The sequence below is a fragment of the Brachyistius frenatus genome, unplaced genomic scaffold, assembly GCF_029030835.1.
Source record: "Brachyistius frenatus isolate BFR_SWC_R1_liver_20210118 unplaced genomic scaffold, ASM2903083v1 Contig_537, whole genome shotgun sequence".
NCBI lineage: Eukaryota > Metazoa > Chordata > Actinopteri > Embiotocidae > Brachyistius > Brachyistius frenatus.
Window position 1 is genome coordinate 26718 of NW_027211136.1, and position 12345 is coordinate 39062.

Here is a 12345-nt window from a genome sequence, read left to right on the forward strand (position 1 = left end):
ATGCCTTTATCAACAATTACAACTCCTCCTGTGGGCAGGAGATGCTGATATGTCAACAGGAAATAACTGTAAGGATAACAAATGTTTTCACTTGAGAAATGATGATTTCAGCAAATACTGTATCCCATATTAAGAATATTTAAAATAGGCTGCTTGTATATGTGCTTGTAAATCATGTATTCAATGTTCATAGGCTACTGTTTTTTTAAAGGGGGACTGCAAGTAAAGCGGGAAAGCAGCCAGGAATAAGCTGTCATGTAAATGTTGTGTCGTAAAAGAAATCACATTTCCATCTGCAAGTAGTGCACTTGATTTAAGCAGAAAAACTGCGCTTAAATCCAGCACTCGAGTTAATGAAATCAAACCTGGAGAATAATGAGAGAATATAATGTAAATAAGGCATTTATTATGTGTTTCCAGTTAAGGCACAAAACAGACCTTTAAGGCCCCCCCCCCCCCCATCTCTCCTTCCGCCCCGCCTCGACGTCAAACACTCAACACAAACGACGATATGATTATTTGCCACTGTCAAACGCAATTTCCCGATCAGCCACAGTCCCCGTGATCCGCGGTGAGACGCGTGTTCGCGCCGAGCTGCCAGTTTCCACCGGAGGACGGAGCCGCTCGAGGCTGAATTACGTGCGCAGTCCTGCCGTGAATCACTCGTCACCACGGCAACCAGCGTTCACACCGAGTCTCCCGTCAGCATCGGTGAGATCCGATCCGATCCCATCCGCAGGCGACTCGGAGAGCCCACAAAAAAAACAAAAAACAAAACAAAACAACCACCAAAAAAAAAAAAAAAAAAAAAAACCACCCCACACACGGTAAGTTTTCATTCCCCTTTCTGCATTAATATTTCCGACGGCGTATTTGTGTATTAGACAGGTGCGATTGCGCAATATGTCGACGGGAGACACCGTCGTGGGCTCATTAAGCGATTTAAGGCAGGTAGCTTCTTTCGTGGCTTTTCATCCGCTTCCCAGAATGAATGGACCGGCATCAAACCTTCAGCCCGGAGACGAGACTGAACTGCCTTATAATGCGCGCTATTATATAAGAGGCTCCTCTTAAAATGCGTATTTGTGATTGTCCTCGTGATTTATAGGCATTAATTAAGTCTGCAACTCATCCAAAACAACCCCAATGGTGTAGAAAATGTAGAGTGTGAGAGTGAAGATCATTAAGGTGTTTTTAAAAAAAAAAAAATTATTTTTATTTTTTTAAATGTTCTTAAAAGCCTAAAACAGAACCTTATTAGCCCTTTTTTTTTTTTTTTTTTTTCCCCCTCCTGTCTCTGCTCTCTGATTATTAGTTGCACAGCCTGTATATCTTGTCGCAGCCGCCTTCAATGCAGCAAGTTCAGAAATGCATGACCAGTGAACCCTGAAGAACTTGACAGGCGCAGGTAGCAAACGCTGCGCTCGGACTTATTCATAGCACAGCATGTGTTCACCTCTTCCACCGTCCTTTAATTCATGTTTTGGAGATGAATTAAACTACAACTTCAACAGCAGATCAATCGTGACTGAAAATAGTGGCTGCGCGTTCGAAAGATGTCATTTGCAGCTCCTTCGTTTTGCTGGACGTGTTTCCTGTCAAGAGTGTGGGAACACTTGAGTGTTTGACAGCAGCACTCATTTGTTAATTACAGATTCGGGATGATTCATCCTACCGACACTTCACTCCAACTGTGGGGAGGGAAAAAAACAAAAACGGTGGTCAGCACAGATGACCGCTTTTACCACCCACTCGTGAAGAACTACGTGCTGTAGTACTGAGTAATACCTCCACCCGTTATCAGGTTTTTTTTTTGTTTTGTTTTACCCGATAAAGATGTCGGAATTAATTTAACTTTCCGTAGAGTCGGAAACATAAAAATCAACATCGCGTACGGTGTCCACCTGATTCACGGCGTTTACTTCCTCCCTCGTCAGAGCATCCGGAGCCTGAGTAAATGATCCTGTAACTCCTTTATCGAAAACTCATTCCTCCACGAGCGTTTAACTGCAGCTCTTTGCCTCCTGCTGTGTGCATCATCATCATTGTGAGTCGGCGGGATCCCCGGCTGGGCGAAGGTGTTGTGTTGCAACTGTGTGAATGAGATAAGTGGCTCCTCACCTCTTCCCTCCACATTCAGATGGTCATTTGACGGAGGAGAGGAAATGATCGGAGCAGAGAAGCAGTCGGATTGAGATGTGGATTTCAAGGTAGACGCTGGAGGGAGAGGTGGATCGTACACAGTAGCTATGAAGTCGGCAGTTATGAAACAGGTTTACTGAAGATGGTTGGTTGGATGAACGCAACGAGAACGGTACCGTGTCATCTAAATGTGTCCCCACGCTGAGTTACCAGGAACCTCACTGTATTGTTCACACGGCAGTTATTAGAGGGAATCATTTGAAATCAGCGCTTTCTTCCTGAGAGTTATTTGAGAAATTACATACCGCTGCCATATCCGTACTTTCCAAATGGAGCTTAGCTTAGCATACGGGAAACTGGGAAGCAGACAAACGTTGTGTTTCCTGTTTGGACCCGTTAGGGTTTTTCTGTATTTCCTGTCATAATGTAACGCTACAGTGTTGGATGTTCATAGTAAATGTGGGCCAAAGTTTCTAATAACACGGTAAACACATGTAAATGCGATTCTACACACGGCTCGCGAGATAAAAGCTGGTCTGAGCAAGATGATGCTGAAGCAGTTATAATTCATTATGTTCGCCGTCTCATCATGTAACACGAGGTGCGGCTAAGTCTGACGGGGATGTCATTATATTACTCCCGTCCCGTGTCTTCCTCGTCCCACCGTCATCGTCTCCGCTTTCCTTTTGTCTCCCGGCAGGATCTTCGACCAGCGCCGTCACGTTTGATTACAAAACCACACACAGTCGGAGTCGGTTTGACCTGAAACTTGTCTGTCCCTGATTTCGACATCCGTCCGGGCATTTTCGGGCGTCAGAGCAGCCATGGTGAAGCTGGGCAGCAATCTGTCCGACAAGCTGGAGAAGCAGCCGTCTGCGGACGATGGCTTCGATAACATCCCCCTCATCACGCCCCTGGAGGTCAACCAGCTCCAGCAGTCATTCGCAGACAAGGTAAGTACACCCCCTTCCCCTCCCCAATCTGTGTTTCCGTGGCTGCCCGCTTGTTTTTCTCTTCAAGATATTGCGTTTCCAAGGTCAACACTGACCACCGGCAAAAAAAAAAAAAAAAACAACACACGCGCTACGGCATCACTGAAATGGCCGCGAGCCATTACAGGTTGCTGCAAAACTTTGGCGGACAAACACCATTCAAATTCATGTGGGGGGGGGGGGGGGTTTGCTTGCGTAAGACGAGGCACCGAGACCGCCGCGCCGTTCCTCGCACACCGTCCCGGGTCGAAGCCCCGGCATCAGCCTACGCAGCGCGAGCACCTCTCTGAATACATAATGCGGGAAGAAAAGCCCTCACCATCCTATTTTTGATCGGATGAGATGCACTCAGCGGCGCGGGACGTTCCCACCAGGCTGAGCAGGTTGGTGGTGAAACATGAACATAAAAATCACAGCGCAAGGTCCCAAATGTCTCGTTAAAGCGTCGATTCAAACCGGACGCTTTTTTTTTTTTTTTTTTTTTTTGAAAACGACGCTCGTGTGTTTTTTTTTTTTTTTTTTTATACATGTGAAACAGCGTTTTCGGTAAGCACGGGACCCCCTGAACAGCACCATCCATCGAACGGAAGGGATTATTAGGAATTATTTTTTTTTCCCAGGAAAGTCTCTTGACAGTGAATTCATTGCTTCGGCTGCAGGTCATTGTGAAGACATCGACGCAGTACCAAGTGCAGCAGAAGAAGAAGAACAAGCTGTACGTCCCCAACATCAGGAAACTCAACATCAACTTCTACAGCGATGTCTCAGAGAAAGCCAAGGTACAACAACCTGATGTCCTGAAATCTGCGCGGGTTCTTATTTCAGGGTGATGTGGCCCAGTCGCTGCGTGAAGTTCACGAATGTCCTCTTTATGCTTTGCCAGATGAGAAATGATCAGTAACTGTGAGCTGTCTAGCCAGCCAGTTTTCCCCCTTTAGATCGGTGGTGCTCTGAGCTTAATGAACTTATTACGCGAGCTTGCTGAACACAAACTTACCAAAACAACCCCTCAAATGCCTCCCGTGGCAGTTTGAAGCGGACGGTGATGGGTCGCGCGGTTAAGGAAAGGAACACGTACTGTACGTACGAATCACACACCGCAACTGCTTTACTCAGAGCAGCTTCTATAGCATCAAATAACAAATCAAAAGCAAAATGAACAGAAAAATGAAAAAGTTGAACCTACGTCAATGTGACGTGACAGCTGAAGGAAACATTTATTGGAGTTTTATTTTGATTCTTTTAGTTTCATGTCACATCCGCTAACGTGAAGGGGGCGGGGTTTATGAACCTTGTACTGCCACCAACCACCAGGGGGCGATGTCGATATTTTTGGTTTTACTTGTGGGGAGCCCTTGTATCATCTATCTTTGTATACAGTAGGTGGTTGGAACTAATGGGCCTGGGGCAAAGAGCCAGAGTAAGTTTTCTCATTTAATGTTTTGATATTAAAAATACAATACCAGCCTCATCTTAAAAGTACAGTTGAGGCGTGTTATGGAAGTGGTGTATATGGAATATATGTGAGTGTTAATGTGTGTGTGTGTGTGTGTGTGTGTGTGTGTGTGTGTGTGTGTGTGTGTGTGTGTGTGTGTGTGTGTGTGTGTGTGTGTGTGTGTGTGTGTGTGTGTTTTGTTGCTCAGATCACAGGTCTGATTCTCATCACTTTGGCCTTCTTGACCAGCCTGCTGCTTCTGCTCATGTACAAAGCCATGTGGTACGACCAACTTACCTGCCCAGAGGGTTTCATCCTGAAGGTAGGCGGCAAGTACTCACGCGCACACATGTGCAAATGAGCTATTAAAACCCTGCTTAGCATGTGTGATTTTGCAGTTTAAGGGAGGTTTTTTTTAATTTTTTTTTTTATTGTACACTGTCCATGCAATAAAGTGTGCATAAGCACATGCGCCCACGCAAAGTCAGGTTTCCATCACTTGTTCCAGTGACTCCTTGGAGATTTACCCTAAAGATAGAAATACCTTCCCACACCTTAACTTAAATCTGACCTTAAACCAAGTCTTCAACTTTAATCATTTACGTCATGAGAACTTGCTTGCAGCCCCCACGACGTGTTTGTAAACAGATTTATGTCCCCGCAACGGGAGGAAAACAAGTACACGCACACACTCTCTCCCTCACAGATACATGAATATGGATTTACGTGATTTAGGGAAACGGGAACGCTCAATACCTCGGCAGAACTATCGTATTATCTTCCTGCATTGGCGCAGACGTAGCTCGGGTCACAAGTTTCATCCTTGAGTATCAAAAACGTCATACTGCCGAAGCAGTCAGTGCAACAGCCTCTCGCACAGGACATACGCAGTCTGCAATGCAGCTCATCAGGTGCTTTGCTTTTTGGCACATCAGTCACTTCAGGGGGATTCTTGTCCCGACGACACCTTGGAGGCAGTTAGTTAAAGAGTGTGTGTCACGGCGAAGAAAATGAGAGAGTGGGATAGACAGAGAGAGAGAGAGAGAGAGAGAGAGAGAGAGAGAGAGAGAGAGAGAGAGAGGGAGAGAGAGAGGGAGAAAGAGAGCGAGAGAGGAAGGAAAGGGAGTGACGGAGGCCGCTTTCTGGTCAGGCAGAGATTGGGATGCCCGCCTGTGAATCGGAGGGGTCTTTAATTAGGGCTGAGCGTGACTAAACTGTGATTAAAGGCTTAACAGTGAGGGGGGAAGCAAGGAAGGGAGAGGGGGGGAGGCGGGGGGGGGAGGACCTTCCGGCAAGGCTTTTGAAGTTTTTGCCGGTTACAGTCGCTTTTAGCATTTTTTTTTCTTTCTTTTTTCTTCCTGCTAATGCGCTGTTACAGACATGAAAAGAAGATAGAGGGTGGCGTAGTCGCTGCTGTGCTTTTGAGAGGTTCGACTTCTCGCTGTGATGGAAGGTCAGGTAGTGGATCCTCTACAAGGAAAGACTCGTAAGGTCAGGACAATTTACTGAGCTCCTCCAAAGGCATTAACAGGAAGAGCATCCAGTTTGTTTCACTTATTTCACCCACGTTATTTCAAACAAACCTTCCACTTCTCTCAAAAACAAGCAAATGTCAGTTTAAAGATCCCTTTTTCCTGACGTGAGCTGATCCTGGCATCTCTGGTGCGTTAGCTCTGCAAGACTTGAACTACGTCGATCTTATTCGTAGAAACTTTTCCTGCGCAGGTTGTTAAAGAAAGATTTTTGTCACACTAAGAATTGTTCTCACTTGTATCACCAGTGCTTTTGATCGCAGAATCTTCACTCGAGGTCAACTAACCAGTTTTGACAATGAGCCGTTTACCTGAACAGCCATGTCAACACTGTGTGTGTGGATTTAGTGCAGCAGTCCCGAGCTGGACTGGATCCTGTTGTTTCATAAACTGTGACGGTGTCTGCATGTTCCATTACATTTCTGCAAGGTCTTGTTGTAGAAAACCAGACCAGTCGAGAGAGCAGCCGCACGCGTGATGTTCTGACATGTCAGCAGATACAAGGTTAACCAGGTGAAACATTCAGAAGAAGAGCGATCACAGTTGTGGATCATTTTAACTCATTTTGACACGGACATAAACCAGAATACAGTTTAACATCACGGTACTTAGAAATCTAGAGAGACGCATGAGGAACTATTTAATGCGGACCATTAATATTCTGATGATTTCATCTGCCTCCAGAGCGTCGATGAATTTAGACAAGCTATTTATATATATATATATTATTGTTGTAATGTCAAAATTACGTAATAAAAATAAATGTACGCATTCATTTGTGTAAAAGCGGTGTGTCACTGATGCTTTTATTTACTAATGGTTTTATCACCTGTGTGTTGTTAACAGCAGAAGCACTGCACCCCCGCAGCTCTGGAGATGTACTACACAGAGCAGCAGCAGCAGCAGCAGCAGCAACAGCAGCAGCAGCAGCAGCAGCAGCAGCCAGGCATCCGCGGCACAACCAACGACGGGCTGTACGCCGCTCTCAGCCACCTCAACCAGGTCAAGAGGACCGGGCCCGAGCTGCCATCGCCATGGCTACCAGTCATCAGCGCTCTGAAGGAGGCCGAGGTGGCCAAACAAGGCGGCGAGCTGCTGAAAGCGGAGCTGGAGGGAGAGGAGTGAAAGCAAACGGAAATGTAGGTGTTAGAGCAGAAAATGATGATGAAGATGTAGTGTTTTTTTTTGTTTTTTTGTTTTTTTTTGTCTGACTGTGTTCAAGGTTGTTGTTTTTTTTAAATTTTATTTTCTTCCCTCAGACCAGTCCATTGACTCACTTGCTTTTACTGGTGCTCCAAACTCTTTAAGGCGTCTGAATATCGACTGACAATTCAAAGCGGTGATGTGAGGAAGTGTGTGCGTGTGGTGAGTTGTTGTGGTTAGAGGCAGGAATGTGCCCGACTTTTACAGTGTTACTGAGTCATGACTAAAGTCTGCCATCTGGATTCTGTGTGAGTACACACTCATGTAAAATACTCACAGAGCACATGTGTCCCCTTGTGTGCTTATTTGTATTCACGTGCGGTGCGCGCGCGCGTGCGTGCGCCGCACGATGTTCTTGTCTGAGTAGGTTGGAGGTGCGAGGAGAGAGGCGAGAACTCGCAGCGAGAACAAGTGAAGGTAACACGTTTTAATGAGATCTCTGCGAGTTCCTCCTCATCACTTCGCCTCGTTATCGCGCTGTCTTTTCATTTAGTCTCAAGCAGAATGTATTAAACCGTGAGAGAACGTGCTCAGTTTTTATTATGAAGAAATGTTTCATTTGGCTGAAGTGAGTTCATTCCACGTCCTTTTATCTGTAAGACTGCGAATTGTAGTTCTATAAAGTTAAACTACTATTTCTGAAGATGTATGGTTCATTTTTTTTTTTTTTATTAATATGGGTTTTTGTGTTTAGAAGTTAATGTCCAGAAAAGCTTATTTCATCAATGTGAACATAAATCTAAAACACAGTTAAGTGTGCAATAAATAAATGGACCTGGATACTTCCTGAATCCACTATATGACTCCCAATTTGACGACCCTTAATATGTTACATCATTATGTGAGCTTCTTTCTGTAATTATGGATACAACTTGAGAGTTTTGAATGTATTATTACAAACATTTACATTTCAATGATGCTATACAATATGTTCATATAAGTAAGCTAATAGTAAACAGTTTCCACGTCTTAGTTTTTTATTTGTTATTTCTAATTTTGTTTTTAATTTATGTCGCTGTAAGTATTATTTAATACTCTTGTAAAAGAACATATACAGTGTAATAATCACAGGGTTGACTCATCATGATTCTTGTATGAATGTATGAAGTAGCTGCTCTAATCATATAATTATTGCTTTTAATGTACTACCTTAAAGCTTTTATGGTGTTTACAGTTTTCTATTTATTTGGTTAACAGTATTTATCTGTGCATTACTGGACGTCTCTTAAACGGAAACATTGTATTTGCACATCTTGAATTGTAAGTATGAAGAATTATTTTCAAATTTATTATACATCCATGTTAAAGCGAGAACAAAATCGTGTTATCATTTTCCAAAACAGACGCAAATATTGTTTTTTACAACGACAAATACCCAGAATTACCCGACAAGTCTTGTGGTTTGTCTAAATTCACTCACTCTGCCTGATCTTCTGAATCTCTTCTTTCTGTTTCACTCAAACAGAGGCAGTGCTTTTTTTTTTTTTTTTTTTTTTTCTTCTTATGGCTCTAATATTATTTTGGAACAAATCTCTTCATGCGAGTAGGACGAATGTGAGATCACAGCACAGCTTGTCCTCCGAGTTCAAGTGCCAAACGTTTACATCAGGCCCATCTGCTCTGATGTCACTGACTTGAACAGAAATAGATGACTGAAGTGTTGACTTCTCTCATTCACAAGCAGCCCTGTTGATTTAGATTCACTGCCTCTAATGACCTGAACTGATGATTTGCCAGGACTGATGACATTTAGGTGCTTTGATTTACAAGAAATAACTGATGAGTTGTTTTTATCCACCGCGGTATTTGTTCTGTATTTGACGGTTAGCCAGAAGAAGTTAGTGCACAAGCTACATGTTACCGGATGTGATGGGAATAAAATGCAAATGAAGGGCACAGTTATAACATACCAAACGTAAAGTAGGTGTATTGACCACTTTATTATGCATCAATTTCAATCTCAGTAAACCCTGTGAACTCTTTTCCCCAGCATTTCATGTAAAACTCTTTTATGTTTACGAGTTGCTGTCCAACATAATTCACATCTACTCTCCAGATTTCTGAGCGAAAATACGGAACTTTTTGCTCTGACTGATTTGAATGCTGCTGGTTACTTGGATTTTTACGTCGGAAAAAAACCCTCTAAAATCGTAAAATATGATGCACTGTTGTAGGTTTAGTTACTTTACGTAATAATAATAATAATAATAATAATAACTTTATTTATATAGCACCTTTAAAAACAGAGTTTACAAAGTGCTCTACAGAGAAAGCAAAGCATAGTCATACATAACGTCAATACTGGTAAACATTGAAGAAAACAGGAGGCAAAAAAAGACCATACCGTAAAGGGAATGAATACAACAAAACCAAACAAATAACCAAAACGAGCAAATGGAAGAGAAAACAAACAAACAAACGAACAAATAAATGAATAAAATAAACAAACAAAAACGGGGGAACAAAAGAACTGCATAAAAGGACGACATCGCTTAAAAGCAATTCTATAAAAATGTGTTTCAAGAAGTGATTTAAAAGAAGTAAATGATTCTGCAAGCACACAGTACACAGAATTGTTAAAAAAAAAAATTAAAAAAAATTCTACCTTGAAATGTAAAGAGACTAAATGACTTCTTCCACATATATACATCAGTAATATACTTTACATTGGGTGAGATGTTATGTAGTGTAGCACTTCCCTACCTGTATATTGTATTAAATATAGACCTGGCAGGAAGTTTCACAAACTATCACCTGAGCAGGGAACACATCAGGATCATCTGATAATTAATTAGGTGTATTAATTAGTTCCTGAAAAACGTATATAGGTATTGATCATTTACTTGAAATCCAATCTCGAGTCTATTTTGTTGGAAGCTTGTATGATAATTAGTCCTAGATATCTGCGTATTCACACATCGATCACTTTCCTTGTGAGTTCGGATTAACACTGAACCTGCTCCTGTGTGGTCCTAATGACTCTTTCATTACTAATTACGTGTACATTGCTGTTGTGTGCCTCAGAACTAACAGGTAGGTCCAGACGTTTCACAGAGAGCTCACAATATACTCTTTGAAAACAAACTGGAGACAGTTTGTTAGTTCCTGACTTGTCCCTCAGGCATTCTTCTGTGACTTTTGTGGGACATTCTGCATGATGATGCATTTTACTTTTAACTTTTAAAGCACATTTTCCTCATAAACTTTGACTTAGGTATAAATATTTGATGCCGAACTTCACCATCTAATGGAGTATTTATACAATCCCACTTTGGTACTTTTAAGGCATTTGAGCTACGCCGGACAAAGAGGTCAATGCATGTGTTTTTGTGGGAACATTTGCTATTCAGGCTTTGGCTTTTGAAAAAAACAAAAAACAGATATAATCCTAAATTGCCAGCAGAAGAAAAATATACAGCTCCTTTTCACGCTCCCGTGCTCAAAGATGATCAGTATGCATAGAATTCAAAATATGATTCCTTCCATCTCCTCAAACTTTAGTTTAGCAATTCAAAGCCAAGCCACATCCTCTCGTTCGCTCTGTTTGCTGGGTTCACTGCTGTGAGCCTGTCTGCATCTCATTTACACTCACATATTTTCACACCATCGCTGTAAACCCGGGGATGTGTGGCTTGAAGTGTGTGTGTGTGTGTGTGTGTGTGTGTGTGTGTGTGTGTGTGTGTGTGTGTGTGTGTGTGTGTGTGTGTGTGTGTGTGTGTGTGTCTGTGTGTGTCTGTGTGTGTGTCACTATGAAATCATTAACCTAAAGTTATGTGTGTGTTTGCTAAAGTTTGAGCGTGTCTTGTGTCTGGTACACTGTGTGTTTATGCCTTGATGTGTGTGTGTGTGTGTGTGTGTGTGTGTGTGTGCGTGCGTGCGTGCGTGCGTGCGTGTGTGTGTGTGTGTGTGTGTGTGAGAGAGCCCATGCTTAGCCTGTTAATTAAATCTACATTACGCCCTGTTTAGCCTTTAGGGTTTTTTTTTTTGTTCTCCCCCCACCACCGTTACTGGGTGACATACTTTAGATGCTGTTGGCCCAGGGCGTGGAATTAAATAAAGTGCTGCAAAATATTTATTAGGGTATTTACAGATCCCATGCTTGGTCAAGGCATAGCGTGTTGTGCCAAAAAGGCTGAGATTCAGGGCCGGAGGAAAATCACGTAAAATCAGCCGAGTAGTCACGTAAAAGGCCGCCAAGCCCATTTTCCTGCTTTATAGCATCAACAGATCTGAACAGTAAAATAGCAGGTTGGCTTTTTAATTTGTTCTGACCGTTCGGAGCCAGCCCCCCCCCCTCTCCCCCCCTTTTCCTCCCTTTCCCCCGCGTTCCCCCCCGAACATTGCGAGGGAGGTCATGCCAAGAGTCATTTCGCCGTTAGCATCCCACCAGAATCGCATTCCTTTGAGCCCTGATGTCACTCAAAATGTTTGAGAGGAGGGAGGTTTCATGGTGATGCAAGTAGTGTCTTCCTCTCTTTCCTGTGTCTCAGCCTGCAGTGTCATCTGCTCAGTAAAATGGAAACTATAATAATAAAAAATTAAAAAAATAAATAAAAAGATAGGTAGGTGTGAATCTATGGAACGGAGAACAGGGCTAATATTTGTTAAACGGCTACAAGTGAGATTTTTGGACCAATGTGAAAAAAATTACTTTTACTCACTTTTACCTGTAAAAGTTAAAGAAATAGTTCTCATTTTTGAAAATATGAAAATCAGATGAGAAGATTGAAACCGATTTCCACACAAAGTTACAAACAGCTGCCCAGTTAGCATAGCTTAGCACAAAACTTTCTTAGTTGGGATATAGTAGTTATAGTATAGTTGGGATAATAGTCTCGGGTCAAAAAAGTGATGCCAACGTGGAAGTGCCTTAAAGTGCAATACCACTGAGGGCCACTAGAGGCGGACTCCAATAGACTCCCACTCAACTTCATTCATGAAATACAAAGTCAGTAAATTTATTCAACAAGTCTTCATGGTGTCAGTCGCTATAGTCACGCCTTCTTATTATTTTTCTGGCGATCCATCTGAAAATAATCCT

At 42.7% G+C, this 12345-nt stretch overlaps 1 protein-coding gene across 2 annotated transcripts; it reads left to right on the forward strand.

Annotated features, from left to right (window-relative positions):
* Nucleotides 1-2842: 2842 nt before the first annotated feature.
* caly (calcyon neuron-specific vesicular protein) lies at nt 2843-8473 on the forward strand. 2 transcript variants are annotated; one of them, XM_069688177.1, is made up of 4 exons: nt 2843-3095; nt 3794-3913; nt 4778-4891; nt 6948-8473. In XM_069688177.1, exons 1-4 carry the CDS (start codon nt 2967-2969, stop codon nt 7224-7226), a joined length of 642 nt encoding a protein of 213 aa, XP_069544278.1. In that variant the 5' UTR covers nt 2843-2966; the 3' UTR covers nt 7227-8473. The 2 variants fall into 2 exon arrangements, with proteins under 2 accessions (XP_069544278.1, XP_069544279.1); XM_069688178.1 differs by having other exon boundaries at nt 6951-8473.
* Nucleotides 8474-12345: the final 3872 nt, after the last annotated feature.

What these genes read in the sequence shown, in the direction of transcription:
- caly (XM_069688177.1), top strand. Translation starts at nt 2,967, where the DNA reads ATGGTGAAGCTGGGCAGCAATCTGTCCGACAAGCTGGAGAAGCAGCCG. An exon ending in AGCAGTCATTCGCAGACAAG is followed by an intron (nt 3,096 to 3,793) that starts GTAAGTACACCC and finishes CTTCGGCTGCAG; the next exon opens with GTCATTGTGAAGACATCGAC. An exon ending in ATGTCTCAGAGAAAGCCAAG is followed by an intron (nt 3,914 to 4,777) that starts GTACAACAACCT and finishes TTTGTTGCTCAG; the next exon opens with ATCACAGGTCTGATTCTCAT.